The 14,956-nt window shown below is 45.5% G+C and overlaps 1 protein-coding gene across 2 annotated transcripts in view; it reads right to left on the bottom strand.

Moving 5' to 3' along the window:
- The window catches only part of RNF213 (ring finger protein 213), a 1,978,231-nt gene that overhangs the window by 1,568,584 nt on the left and 394,691 nt on the right, over positions 1 to 14,956 (bottom strand). For both annotated transcript variants that reach the window (XM_069199724.1, XM_069199725.1), the window contains exon 8: positions 11,221 to 11,489. In XM_069199724.1, coding sequence (XP_069055825.1) covers positions 11,221 to 11,489 — 269 coding nt within the window. The remainder of the gene's footprint in view (positions 1 to 11,220; positions 11,490 to 14,956) is intronic.

Genomic DNA, 14,956 nt, shown 5'->3' with positions numbered 1-14,956 from the left:
GTAGTCCTTGGCATTATGTTTGGTATATAAGCAACATATACATTTCCATGAGGGCGTCCTCATCATGAAGTTCTTTCCTTTTTTACTTACAGGACTTGCAGCATTTGAGAAGGTCCTTTCTTGAGGGGTAAGATTTTCAGGAAGGTTCTGCAGTGGTGGAAAATCTGTCCTGTCCCTAGACGAGGACCAATAACTAGCAACCAAATGCAGTAGTTGAGGAGCTGGACATACAGAATAAGGCAAGGAGAGAAAGAGTTTAATAGGTTTCATATCTGAAATAAGAGCAGAGCCCAGACAGTAATTCTCTTCAGGCACAACATGCAGTAAAAATCTGAAGTATGGTCCCACTGAGGGGAAGAGGCTTCAGTTTGCCTCCAACTAGTTGGCTTTGTATTTTTAATTGTCGCTGGGCTATTGTAGGAAGCTGGATTGGTGTGTGGTGAGCACCTAAGGCATTATCACCTACAGTGAGGTGTAGACAGTGTCTAGGAAGCCAGGGCTCTCTAGAGGTAGCTGTGGATGAGCAGCCAAGACTTAACTAGGAGACATGCAAAGCTTATGCAATACCACTGTAATCACACAGCACTCACACACGAAAGAACCACAGTGTTACAAAAATAAAGGTACTTTATTATAGTAACACAAGTACTAGACTACTGGAGGTAAGTAAACACACTATTATGAACACATTAGAAGTCAGTGATTAGCATAAAAGCAATAGAAAACAGTGAAAGTAATAGACACTACTGAAGGCTGGGTGGGGGGGGCTGAAGGGGGGGGGGGGGGATCGGCGTGGGACCAAACCATATACTCAGTAAGTGGAATGCGAAAGTCAGGCCTACACCCAAGGAAGTGGAATCAGTAGAGGGGAGCTGGGGGAACTAGGAAACCTGCAAGTTACATACCAGAGTAATCCCCAGCGACCATGAGAAGAGGTAAAGATCTGTTTTCCCCAAACCCACCAAAAGGACTTCAGGAGAGGATAATGCAAGAACCATACACGACTGCAATAAACTAAAGGTGGATCCTGGAAGAGGAAGACCAGTAAAGGAAGGGGACCAAATCCAGTTCACATTGGAGTGTCCGGTCGTGACAGGAGCCACTACCAACCAGTCTGTGGATGCAGGATCAGGATGACGGTGAACGAGGACAGTCAGAAATGCAGCACTGGAGCAGCTGAAGAATTCCTGAAGCGATGCAGTCAACATCCCTCGCCGGAAAAAGGATTACAGTTAGTCAGTGGTTTGGAAAAAACACCAAACGTCTTGGCTAAAGCAAATGCTGTGGAAGAAGAAATGTGGAGCTGCCGGAGACCAGCAACGTCCAGGGTGACCCTCAGCAGTGAGGAGAGTGACAGGGAGAGGCGGTAGCCCCCAACCGTGAACCACAGGTAGCAAGCACAGGAGTTGCGGTGAGGCCCACGCAGAAAACTTTGGAAGGAGTCCCACATTGCAGGACCCACAGGGCTATGCTTCTCAGGGAAGAGTACTGGGGCTACACAGAGCCTGAAGGTCCTTTGGAGGAGATGCCAGGAAGCTTGGTAGCTGCGAGTAGCGCGGTGCACGGAAGTACTGTCTTGTGTGGCGAGGCAAGGTCTTACAGTCTCCAAAGTTGGACAGCTGGCAGAGAGAGGAACAAGGGTACCCCACACGCAGTGGGTCGTCATTGCAGTTGGTGCCTGCAGTTGAAAGGGAGTGACTTCTTCACTCCAAAGGAGATGCCTTCTTGCTTCTCATGCAGACTAAAGACTTGTCATCCTCAGAGGATACACAGTCGGGGAAATGTTGCAGTTGCTGGAAGGAGCCATGGAAACAATGTTGCAAGCAGAGTAGTCGCTGTGGATGCAGATTGTCAGTTCCTGGAGGGTCCAGTTGTTGTTCCAGTGGCCAGAAGATAAAGTAAACATTGCAGGGGAATTCTGCAGGAATCTTGCACGTAAAATCTGAGGATCCACCCAAGAAGGAGACCCTAAATAGCCCGGAAAGGGGGATTGGTCACCTAACAGGGTGACCACCTATCAGGAGGGGGCTGTGACATCACCTGCCTGACCTGGCCACTCAGATGCTCCCAGAGGCCTCTGCCCACCTTGGATTCAAGATGGCAGAATCAAATGGCCACATGGAGAAGCTCTGGGCACCATCCCTGGGGTGGTGAGGGACAGGGGAGTGGTCACTCCCCTTTCCATTGTCCAGTTTCACGCCAGAGCCTCTTCTTGCATAAACCGGTTTATGCAAGAAGAGCACCAAATGGGACCTTCAAAGCATACTGGTGGCTTGGGTAGCCTACTCCTCCCAAGCCCTGAAACACCTATTTCCAAAGGGAGAGGGTGTTGCCTATCTCTCCCAAAGTAAATCCTATGTCCTGCATTCCTGGGCTTGATCTGGGCAAGCAGCAGGAGGGCAGAGATCTGTCTGTAGGATGGCAGCAGCGTTGGCTGCCTGCAAAACCCTGCCAACTGGTAGAAGCAATACTGGGGGTCCTCTAAGGAGCCCCAGAGTGCATGGAATCATGCAACCAATACTAGCAAGAGTATGATACCAAACATGCCCAGGTTGGGAATTACCATTATGTAGCTTGCACACAGGTTTCCATTACATGTGTAAAATGGTGTCCCGCACTTACAAAGTCCAGGAAAATGGAGCTGCAGTTCATAGGGGCACCTCTGCTCATGCAAGGGTGCTCTCACTTACAGGTACCTGCACCCAGCCCTCTGAGCTAGGAGGGCCTACCATAGGGGTGACTTACAGTGACCTGGTGCAGTGACCTGAAGTGAAAGGGTGCATGCGCCTTTTCACGCAGGCTGCAGTGGCAGGCCTGCAGACTCATTTTACAAGGGCTCATGGGTGGCATAATGCATGCTGCTGCCCATATGGTACCCCTGGTGCGTCAATGCCCTGGGTACCATACACTAGGGACTTGTATGGGGCACCAGTATGCCAAATGTGTGTGTTTGTGGGGGGGAGGTGATGGGGGGTAATGAGGGAGGGATGAAGACCCAAGCAATAAAATTTAGAGGGAGCCAGCACAGTCACTGGGGTCCTGGTTAAAACACACTGAAAGTCAAAACACACTGACCACCATGCCAAAAAGAGGGTACTTTCCTACAGCTATGGCATCCACACAATTTTCAAGCAGGTTAATAGGTTTTATTGCTGCTGGAAAGTTACTTTGGAACTTCTATCTCACCAACTGGCAATGATGAAAAATATGGGACTCCATGCTGGAGAACTTATCTATCAATCAATCAATCATCCAGATTTCTATGGCACACTAATCACCCAGAAGGCATCCAGGCTGCACGGGGCCTGTCAGAGCCAGGTCTTGAGCCCTTTTCTGAATTCTTGAAGGGATTGAGATGTCCTCAGATGGATGTGGAGGCTGTTCCAGGACTTTGAGGTGAGGTAGGAGAAAGAACAGCCTCCACTGTTGCTGCGCCAACCATGGGGATTGTGGGCAAGGGAGAGAGAGACGGAGCGCAAGTGTCTGTAAGGTTGCCATAGTCCAGGCGGCTGGTGATGAGGGCTTGGGTGAGGGTACATCTGGTAGATACAGGGAGCCATATGAAGATCTTATGAAGCATGTGGAGGGTGAGGAAGCAGGCAGAGGAGGCTGGTGAGTTTGCTGTCCAGAATGATTCCAAGGTTCTGGGCTTGGTCTGTGGGGGCGGGGAGGGTCCCATGTAGGCGGGCCATTAAAAGTCGTCCCACTGCAAGGTGGTGCTCCCAAAGAGTAGTACTTCTGCCTTGTCTGTGTTGAGTTTGAGGCAGTTATCTTGTATCCAGTTAGCGATGCTGGTCATGCAGAGGTGGACGTTTTCCTTCGCAGAGGAGGGCCTTCGGAGAGCAATAGGACAAGCTGGGTATTGTCCGCATAAGAGATGTTCAGTCCATGGTTGCTGACTATGTTGGTGTTGTAGGTGTTGAAAAGGCTGGGATTGAGGGATGAGGCTTGGGGGACACCACAGATAGTGCTTTTTGGCTCCGAGGTGAAGGGAGGGAGGTGGACTCTCCGAGTTCTTCCAGAGAGGAAGGACACAATTCATTTGAGGGCTACATCTTGGATGCCGATCTGTAGGAGCCTTTTGATCAGGGTGTGGTGGGAGACTGTGTTAAAAGCCACAGAGTATGAAGAGGATAAGGGCAGCTGAGAGTCTCATCTGTCTAAGAGGGTTCTGATGTTGTCTGTGGCAGTGATCAGGACGGTTTCTGTGCTGTGGTTGGAGCAGAATCCACATTGGGAAGCGTCCAGAAGGTGGTTGTCTCCAGGTATTCTTTGAGTCGCTGGTTGATGGCCTTTTTAAGGACTGTATAGATTATCGAGTGCTCAAAGGTAGTAAAGAAAATTTTAGACACTCTGTAACCTTTTTTAGCTTGCAGATTCACATGCTTTGCATACTCCTGCCATCTAGTGTGGGGCGCAGATGCTTAAAAGTTGTTTTTCTTCAAAGTTGACTTCGGTCTCAAGACATCTCATGACTCCTCGGTTAGTCCACAATGTACTATGACAAAGACCCTACCGTAGTACGTTTTACACGGGGGTGAGTAATGTAAGTGGAGTGTAGCAAAGTAGGACAACAACTGCATGTGATGTGAAAACATTTTGGATTATTGCTTGCATCCAACGAGTCAGGTGGAGGCAGGTGGATCTACAGCTCTAATAGCTACAAACTAATGGGGGTAGGTTAAACAACATTTTCATTTCTAGCATATGCTGCTGTAGATTACGTGCTTTACATAGAGTGTAGGGCAGTACACTTCCATAAACTAGTGGCTAGATAGCCAATTACACAGCTGTTTGAAAACGTTGTTAGTACTCTTTGGCCAACCAAAGCTTTCTGAATATCCATACTATAATGCTTAGAGAATACATGTGGCGCTACTCATGTTGCAGGTTGCAGATTATCTGCTACTAGTACGTTCCCTAAGAGGTTCATAGTTGCTCCCTTCTTTCTAGTGAAGTGTGTCCTATGCACAGAATGCAGTCTGTTTTGCCCTTGCAAAGCATGTTAATATGCATTTGTGTTGCATTTCACGTTGAATCTCATTAGACCCTCCTTAGAAATGTGATTTCTTTTGTGAGGTTTTGTGAAAGCAATAAACAGTTGTTCTGAGTTGCAGATGGATTTTGTAGTGTCAATGTAATCCATAGGTGCTCTCTCAACATTTGATGTTCTTTCTGCCACTATTTGAGGTTGTGGAAAGAAATAAGGCAACTCAGTGGGCTGATTGTCATGAAAAGGGGAAAGCCCTAGAACAACTGTTTCCTTCAGCATCTGAATAAAGGATTCCTTTAATGTTAGAGCTTGCAATTCAGTAACTCTTCTCAGTGAGGTAATTTCATGGAGATTTGGAAGAAGGCGTCCCTGAGTTTGAGGGACACATGGTCTCTGGTGCCAAGCAGAGGCACAATGTCCTCAAGGTAGACAGTTTGAAGTGCTCCAAAAGGATGCATCAATTCAGTGGCCTGAAGTTGAGAATAGATCACAGGGTACCCTCCTTTTTATAAATGAGAAAGCACAGGGTGCACCCTGCTTGACCCATTGGTGCAGGGGCACAGATTTAATAGCACTTTTGCTTAGAAGGGCTTCTTCTTCCTCTCACAACAGTTGCTATTGTTACTGATTGATTGCAAGCTGCAGAGGTGGTATGTCTGGTGGTGTAGAACTCTAAGCAGTAACCTTGCTAAATAATAGACAACAGCCTCTTCTCTGAGTTATTTCTACCCCCAAGTGGAAGGCTTAACATGATTATCCCCTCCTCAATAGGTGACGTATGATCAGGGGATGGATGACAAACGACTGCTTGAAAGTTGAGGCACCCACAATTACCATCCTCTCTGCAGCTGCCTGGGGAATACCCTCAACTGTATTATTTAGAAATGTGTCCTTCCTGAAATACTTCTGCTTTCGTAATTCTGTGTGCTGGGTTGCTGTTGCAGTCTTGGGACCTCCTCCTGTCTGTTGTTTAAGATACACAGTTCTGGGAGACTGGGCTTGTAAGACTCCCATGGCTTTGGCACTGTCTGTGAACTGTTTGATTTTCTCAATTATACTGTCGATCTGAGGCCCGAAAAGGTGTTCCCCATCAAATGGTAGATTGATGAAGTGCTGTTGAACTTCAGGGAGAAACCCAAACATCTTTTGTCCTGCATGACATTGTAGAATGATGCCTGGTTGCTGTGTTAGCTGCATCCAGGGCACACCCAATATTGGTATTGCATTTCTTGCCTTACTGACTAGTTTTCATCTTCTCCTGTGGTACACCTCAGGCAGGTGTTTAATCAGCTCCCATGATAAAGGCCATGACAGGATAGAAGGCCTACAAAGGTGGCAATACACCACTGTGTTGACACCTCCAGTGACTCACTTTCCAGGAGCATCAATTTTCTTTCTCTCCTCGTGAAGAGTGGGACTATACCTAATAGTATGAGCGCATGATCTGTTCCTTGCTATGCGCATACGAGGGGTCCGGTATCACATGCCTTTTGTTGTGCCTACAGTTATATGGGACAGGTTTCTTTTTTTGACCTCTGGGGTCTCTACCTGGACCTTGAGGAAATCAGTTTTCATTGGTGCGTCTGTCTTGCTTTTCAGCATCAGCAAAAATTGCATCCATCTCTGCAAGAGTATTTCCACAATTAAATCATCCTCCACATCCACCAAACTAAGTTTGACCTTGTGATGGTCAGCTGCCCTTTGTATTATGGTGTATTATATAAAGTGGTATCAATCTGAGGTAAGGCCTTCACTGGCCAAACCTCCAGGCTACCATAATTCTGTCGATCTACGTTTTAATGCTTCCATGGATTATCTCCATCCCTTGGTCTTACAAGATCAAAGTAGAATTACTAAGGGTCAAAACGACTCATGATCAGAACTGGTATGGAAAGAAAAGACAGACTCGAGTTGATGACGGCTTGTGTGGTGATTGAGGTAGTAGTGGTCTATGATGTAGTGGAGGAGGTGTAGAGGTCACTGAGTAACTGGACTGCACAACTGGTCTCTGCTTTTCTTTGGAGCGGAAAAATACTCCAACTCCTATTCTTCCTGTAGTGCTCCCTCAAGCTGTGTGGATCCCATGTGGTGGCAGGCGCAAAAGAATCTTCTTCGAGATTGGATGGATAAAAATCTTACACTAGCTGACATCGGCCACCTCTAGTAGCTCAATGAACAGAGAGAGAGTTCACTCGGTGGTGAAGTGGACATCTAAATCTTCCTCTGGCTTGACTTCAGAGTCAATTTTGGTTCCCTGAGGGTTCAAGTATTGGCCTTGGGTCAAGTTGTCATTGGCTGGTGCCTAGGCTTGGAAACCTTGGCTCGAGGCTTTGCTGAATGCAAGGGTGGCTCTCAGTCCCAGAACTCTAACCCTCAATGAGACGGTTTTAGAGTTCAAACTCCTAGAGGGATAATCCACTGGTATGGGTCGAAGAATGGTGACTCTGGGTGTGGTCTTCATCCCGGGACCTAGTGAATCCTTTGGATGTGCAAGCTGCTTCTCAATGTCAGAGCCTTTGGAAGAGAGGATTTCAGGGCTCTACTGTTCTGGAGCTGCGGGTATACCATATGGGCCCTTGCCCTTATAGTAGGCGCTCACTGAGCCCAGAGAAGAAAACAGCAGGCATGTCAGCAGGTATCTGTGTTGCAGCTTATAATTTGCCTAGCCATGTTCTCTTCATGAACTATTTTTGAATGCATGGCAGGCTTGGCAGTTGGATTTCTTGGAGTCGGCACAGGTTGCACACCCGACATTTGTCCAACCACAGGATTTTGGCGATACACTTTTTCCAGCAATGGAGATGTGTATTTTCAATATTGTTCCCACCTAACACTTATTCTTATAAGACCTTAGTCCTGGAATAGCTCGAGTGAGTTAGGCTCCTAAGCAGCATAACAATCAATGATGTCTTCCAACAAAGATTCAGGATCCTTGATTACTGGAGCTGAAAAAAAAACAGAGAAGTGGTCGACGGTTGCAGAACTGACGCTGAAAGATCCAAAGTCAATGGCAGAAAAAAACAACTTGCAAACGTCTGCGCTCTACACTACAAGGCAGGAGTATGCTAAGTATGTGAATTAGAGTATCCCAAGCTGTATGTAACCTTAGTTATCACATCAATGTGCATCAATAATGGAGGTCCCAGGACCAGCAGTAGTAACTGACAGTAACCACCATACATACAGCCAAGTTATTGCCCAAGAGCAGACCTTGTGCAATAATATTGGGTGGTGTAATGGCCACCCACAAATCAAAGGTCGCTGGATTTTCAAAAGAGGTAAAAAAAAATCACCCTAATTCCATATCGGAAATATACTGAATATACCACCTCACATCCAGATGGGAATGTTTTCACCCAGTTGGGTTGGACATTGACGTGTTATGAACTTGGAAGCCTGGGGAACTGAAACTATCAACAGCACATTTGACATTAATGCAGTGTCCATGTGATGCTCCAGCTAGACAGAGCAGAAAGTCCCAGAAAGACAGCAGAGGGAAAAAAACATATTTTTCCATTGCATCACAGTAGTGAGCAGCTAGCATACTTGATAGGACCTATAGATGGACCCAATTCAGCAGGTTCAGCTCCACCAATGTCATGTCTCAGCAAAAGGGTGGACCATGTTGTCCACTGTTATAGGTAGGGCAAACTCATGCTGCACATCAGGAAGCAGCTTGGCAGCCAGGTTGATGGAAGAGCTGGCGACACCGACTTCTTCCCATCTATGAATAATTTAGCAGCACTCCAGTGGCCCAACTATCCTCCTGAAAGCATACACCTGATAATATGCTCCAATGCTCACACAACAGCCACCACTTCAGATGCAGACAGCATTCGGACAGGCAGTGAAGAAGACCCACCAAAGCTAGTGTCTTGGCAGAGAAGTACACCAGAGAGGGACCAAAAAACCCAGGGATTGAAAAAACATCCATCAACAGGGGAACAAGAGAATAAGTAGCCAGAACAAAGCAGCAAAGCCTGTTGATGATAAGGGTCATGCTGGTGCCGATGGTTACAGTTCCCACACTGTATGTTGATCTCCTTGCCTTCAAACGTCTGGAGCCCGCTACCACTTATCCTTAGAGAAGTGACAGCCCCAGCCTTCACGGAAAACTGATGCAGGGCAGTGCACTGGAACTGCAGTCCTGGATATGGTCCCCTAAACCTAACATGTACTGCCTTCTGTTTCCATGATTCAGAGCAGAGAGAACAGACTGCAATAAAGAGGGGGAAACCTGAGGAAGAAAAGGGAGAGCAAAGAGAGGGTACTGGAGGAGTAGGAGGGAAGAGTATAAACTCTACTGAAAGATGAGAGCTGTGGGAGAGTAGAGACAACAATGGAACAGGGATAGGTGAGAACCAGGGAAGAGACAAGGCAGCGTTAGGAGAGTTAAAAGTTGGTGAGAAGAGATACCTCACTAGGAGAGTAAAACAAGCATTGGCAAAGCCAATAGGTTGCTCTTCTTCTTTTAGCTGCCAATGCAGAACTATTGGCTTTACCAATGATTTTGGAGGCTCTGTTCAGCAATGGAAAAAACAAATGCTGCTGTTGTTGCTTTGAAAAAAGAAGCAGGAAAACATGTACGCACACTTGTAGCATCACCCATGTGTGCCTAGGTGTAACTGTGCTATGGTGGCCCAGCGTGAAGACGTTTCAAAGGACCATTTTGTGGATTTTGTTCTATGTAGTGTTCCAAGATGGAGCGGTGAATAAAAGGAATAACTTTGTTTAAACATGCACGAAAGCACATTCTGTAAAAGGAGTGGCCTGGCAGCAAATTGCAACTCCTGAGCCGCCTGGAACAAAAAAAAAACATGTATTTACAAAAAAACATTAGGAGGGATAGGAGAGCAATGAAAGAGCAAGTGGTGGAGAAGTAAATGCATTGGGGGTAAGGGGTGCGAAAGCAATGAAGGAGCTTCAGGTGGATGAGAAAAAAGATCATAGCTGAGCTGCTCAGGGAAGAGCAGGGTAAGCAACAAATTAGTTGGAGGTGGGGCGAGCAACACTTAGGGCCTGATTACAACTTTGGAGGAGGTGTTAATCCGTCCCAAAAGTGATGGTAAAGTGACGGATATACCACCAGACGTATTACGAGTCCATTATATCCTATGGAATTCGTAATTCGTAATACGGCTGGTGGTATATCCGTCACTTTACAGTCACTTTTTGGGACGGATTAACACCTCCTCCAAAGTTGTAATCAGGCCCTATCTGTGCAGAGGCAGGCATTGATAGGGGAAGCAGCGCATGAGGGAGAAAACATATGCACTCCTATGGAGTGCTGAAAGAAAAAGAAAGAAATAGTTACCAAACATAAGCAACTGAACAATGCAACTTATCAAATCAAAATATGACTCTCCCTACTGGGAAGGGGAAAACATGAGAAGGGAAAGAAAACATACTAAATAAGAATCACACTAATTTGCCAGGCCAGTAAGCCAACCAATGATCAGCAATATGTTGGCTCAAAGGCTGCTACAACTATTTATAATGTCCACAACAGGTATTCATCTGAAGAAGTTCTCCATAGGAGCACCCAAAAAAGACAAGGTGATGCTATGATAGGACAGGAGCAACAGACAAGGAGTCTATGGAGGGAAGAGGGTGGTGGCAAGAAAGATGTCCTGGTTTGACTAGAAGGAGTACAAGGGACAACAAAGTGCAGTGTTACAGTTCCATTCACCTTTCTCTGCCCTCCTCTCCTTACCACCAACGTCCTACTCTCTTTCACCAACCACTGCTCTTTCCTCTGCCACAATTTTACCTCTCCACCCATTTTCTATCTCTCTTTCAGCCTCAACAACCCCTCTTTGTGTCAACTCTCCCTCTGTCCAATTTCACTTTACTCTCCTCTCATATCAACACAAACATCAATATCACACATAAATACACCAAACCTACACAGGATGAGTGAAGCTAGCATTACTGCTGAGCAAGCCACATCCAACTTGTGTGTGGGAAGGAATCATGTTTTACTGTTGCCTGTGCTATACTAGCATTTCACTATAAGAGCCAAAACAATTGATACTGCCAATTCTTGTTTTTTTCAAAGTTCTGGAAAGCAGCAATGCTGAAGGCGAGGTCACCTAGAAATGCTGGAAGATGATAAACCATCACATTCTCTACCCATCTGGAAGGCAATCATTCTCATGGTGTTCTGGACAGAATTGTTTAGTTCAGTGTCTGCTCATTGTTTCCAGTAATATGCATATATTACTTACTTATTTAAGCATGAAAAAATGTCCCTCATATTCCTGAGGTCTGCTAAGATCTCTGCTTTTGATGTCTTGTTAGGGCATATCAGTCTGCACAAGTCATTCAGCTGCTGCTTGGAAGTTGGAAGGTTGTAATATTCCCCCACAGTGAGAATGATAAGTCCAGTGGCCAGGCGATTTTTGACAATTGTGTTTTCTGCCACGCCACTTGCATTGCCGTTGCTGAGAAAAGGCTGGCCAATTTTATTAAGAGCTTCCAAGAGCAACCGATTCACCTACAAAAACAAAGGAAATTAACCAAAATAAATATGATGCCCTAAGGGAAATATGTATCTGATGTTCTTAAACCACATACATTTAAGACTTTGGTCTTCTAGATTGCTCAGCAAGCTGTAACACAGTAATCACATTTTAATTATGAAGTGCTGTGTGGCTTTCTTGATAATTTATGAAGACAGGCGCTTATCCTACAGCAATCATCAGAAAACATTCCACATTGTTTCCATGGATAAAACAGACCAAATTTGACACTCACACAGTGTATGCAACTATGGTCATGTATACAGTTTTCGTCTAGTTACATGCAGTGAAAAAAGTTAAGAGGTTAAAAAAAAATGTTTCCCATTTTAGCTCCCAAAGGAACTTTTGCTGGCAGCTACAGCAAAAACCCCAGCAGATCACAACAAACTTGGCATGAAACATAGAAAGCATGTTTTTTTAAAAGTTTGGTGTAAACGTTCAGCAGTTTTGGAGATATTAGTGTTTCAACAAGGGGGCTGGGTGGGCTTGACACCACCTGTCAGTTTAATATTGAGATATTTAAAACTCGCAATTTATGCAAATCACATTAGAATTTTTGACACGTAATTAAAAAATAAATAAAACTATGTATGACCAGGTAGACATGGATGCCGGAGATCCTGAGATGGCCGCCACAATATTCCCCGTTGTGGGCAGTCACCACGCACTAGATGGGTGCGATGTCAAGCGCTGGACGGCGGCAGAGCCCTCAAATACTGTGGAGAGAAAAGCAGATGCGATGGAGGATAGGAAAGCAAGAGAAGATGACGCGAGCCTGGATATACCATAAAAGAGCAACATGAACGAGAACAGAGGAATAGTGGCCAGGCAGGAGAGACATAGATCCCATCAGCGCTAGGAAACAAGAGGAAGAAGGACCATTTGAAGGGTGACCGCAGTGCTGCTACTGACCCCACCAGTCCCAGCAGACAGAAGGACGCTGTGGGCTTTGAAGCCACGGAACAGGAGGGTCATAACCGTAGGCAAGTACTGGGATGGGATGGGGGCATGTGAGGTTGGTGAGCAGGATTCCGACAACACTCCCAGCACATGTGAAAGACCGAGCATTGTGATGGCATGTTAAGGAAGTTCACAGCGCAAAATAGCAAAGTGATGGCTCTACAGAGGGAAGTGTGTACAAACATGGTAAAAAGTGAATACTGATTCCCATCTTACTGTGTCTCGAGGACCACATCACTCCTGAACCCATGCTGGTAAAGAAGGAAGAAAATGCCTGGGCCTGGGGTATATGAAGTGTTGGCCAAAATGTTGCACCTCCTGTACCCGTTGTCAACTAGTGAAACCTGCTGGAGCCGCCAGGGCACTGATACGACCCTTACCAATTACTGAGGTTCCTTTCAAGAGAGTAGGGATGGATCTTGTGAGCCCCTTTACTGCTTCTGCTTGAAGCCCCTTTACTCCTTCTGCTTGAAGCCATCAATACATACTGGTGTTGGTGGGTTACGCAACACGTTATTCCGAGGCGATCCCCTTAACCAGTATGACCACTCAGTCGGTAACACAAGCTATGATCTCTTTCTTTTCTTGGGTCAGGCTCCTCCTGAAAGACTCATGGATTAGGGCACTGTGTTTATGTCCCGATTAATGACTTTGATATGTAAACATTAAGTATCCAACAAATTTGCATGGCTGTGTATGACCCCCAGACTGACTGGTTGATGGAGCGCTATAACAGAACCATTAAGTCCATGTTGAAATAGATCATTAACGAAATAGGAAAGAAGTGGGAAAAGAAGCTCTCCTTAGTACAGTTTGAGATAAGAACACACAGACATATACTGGGTTTTCCCCATTTGAGCTGTTGGTTGGGAGTAAGACATGCACTCCTCTGGATATGGCTGTGGATCAGTGGGCTGAGGAAGAATAGGAGGGTAGGCCTTAGTTGAATTATTGCATAAGGTTAAAAAAAAAAAAATCCTGCCCACCCTGCGGGAGGAGGTACAAGCCAACATATCGAAGCCCAGACAAAACAAAAACAAGTGTATGATAAAGCGGCCAAACTACATGAATGCACAGTAGGAGAGGAAGTACTTATATTACTCCCAATTACAGAAAAAAAACTATTGGCCACCTAGCAAGGTCCCTATAGTGTCCTGAGAATGGTCACTCCAGTAACCTATAAAGTTGATGTTCCCCATAAGAGGGGAGCAGGGCAGATATATCATTTAAATTTGTTGATGAAATGGGAAGAACTAAGGCCTGATCATCCTGTTCCATCCGCCGCTATTGATGTGATTACCGCAAACACTCCTTTAGATATCTCAGTACATTCTTATACTGAATCAGAGACGAAAACTATAAATATGAGGAATGACTTATCTTAGTAACAGAAAAATCAGACAGGAGGACACTGTAAGCCCCATCGCCACTGCCCAGGAGGGTCATGACCATAGACAAGTAGCAGGAAGGGGGGATTTGGGGTAGGTGGGTCGGATTCCGGCAACCCTCACAGCACGTGTGAGAGACAGAGCATTGTGATGGCATATTAAAAAAAATTCACAGCACAAAAGAGCACAGTGATGGCAATATAGAAGACAAGAGTGTTCAAATATGGTAAAAGGTGTTTACTGATTCCTATCATATTGTATCTTGAGATCTTGAGGGCCATATTACTCCTCAACCCGGGTTGGTAAAGAAGGAAGATAATACAATTCCGGAAAGACAAATAGGAAAGATGACTGCCAGTGTGCTTTGGGACCCAGAGGAAGAGGAACTACTTGAGCTTGTATCTTTCTGACTCTCTTAAAATAATAAACACAACCTACCGTATCAGTATATCCCGACTCTACCTAGGTCACAAGGGTGGAACAAAGAGAGGGAGGCGTCCAAAAATTCTACATTATGATTTTTTATAAAAATTGCGGTTTGTTGAAGAAAATGAGGCTCAGATGCACAAGAAGGTGCCAAAGGCCATGTGTGGAAGGGGATGCCCACAAACAGGGGGTTAAGCGCAGTGTCTGGCCAAAGAGGAACACGCCAGGTGAATGCATCTTTAAACAAACACAAAAACTCACGGGGAAAACACAGTTAAAATGTAGTTATGGTTCAATGAATGCAATCTTGGAAACCTCTGAAATTCAACTGTTGTAGTTATGTAGTGCACACCACAACTCAAACCATTCCCCCATGCTCAACACATCACTTTGCTACTGGGTGGGGTGAGGTATTGTGTGCATTGCATACCATACATAACCAATTTTAGGGGGTTTCTGGTGTGCACTGCTAAACCATATCCAACCATAATCTGTGTTTTTTTGTTTCCCGCATGTATGAATATATTGACACAAAAAAAAAAAAAGGTTACAGGGGCGTTATAGTTTGGTTTGGATTTTACACACAAAATCACAGAAATCTAGCTGTTATAGTAAGAGTTATTACAAGTAACTATAACTCAGTGCCCTAAAGTAACTATAGCTCAAGT

This window comes from Pleurodeles waltl, chromosome 7 (assembly GCF_031143425.1).
Source record: "Pleurodeles waltl isolate 20211129_DDA chromosome 7, aPleWal1.hap1.20221129, whole genome shotgun sequence".
Lineage (NCBI taxonomy): Eukaryota > Metazoa > Chordata > Amphibia > Caudata > Salamandridae > Pleurodeles > Pleurodeles waltl.
Note: the sequence above shows the minus strand (reverse complement) of the source record. Positions and strands in the feature narration are given on the sequence as shown.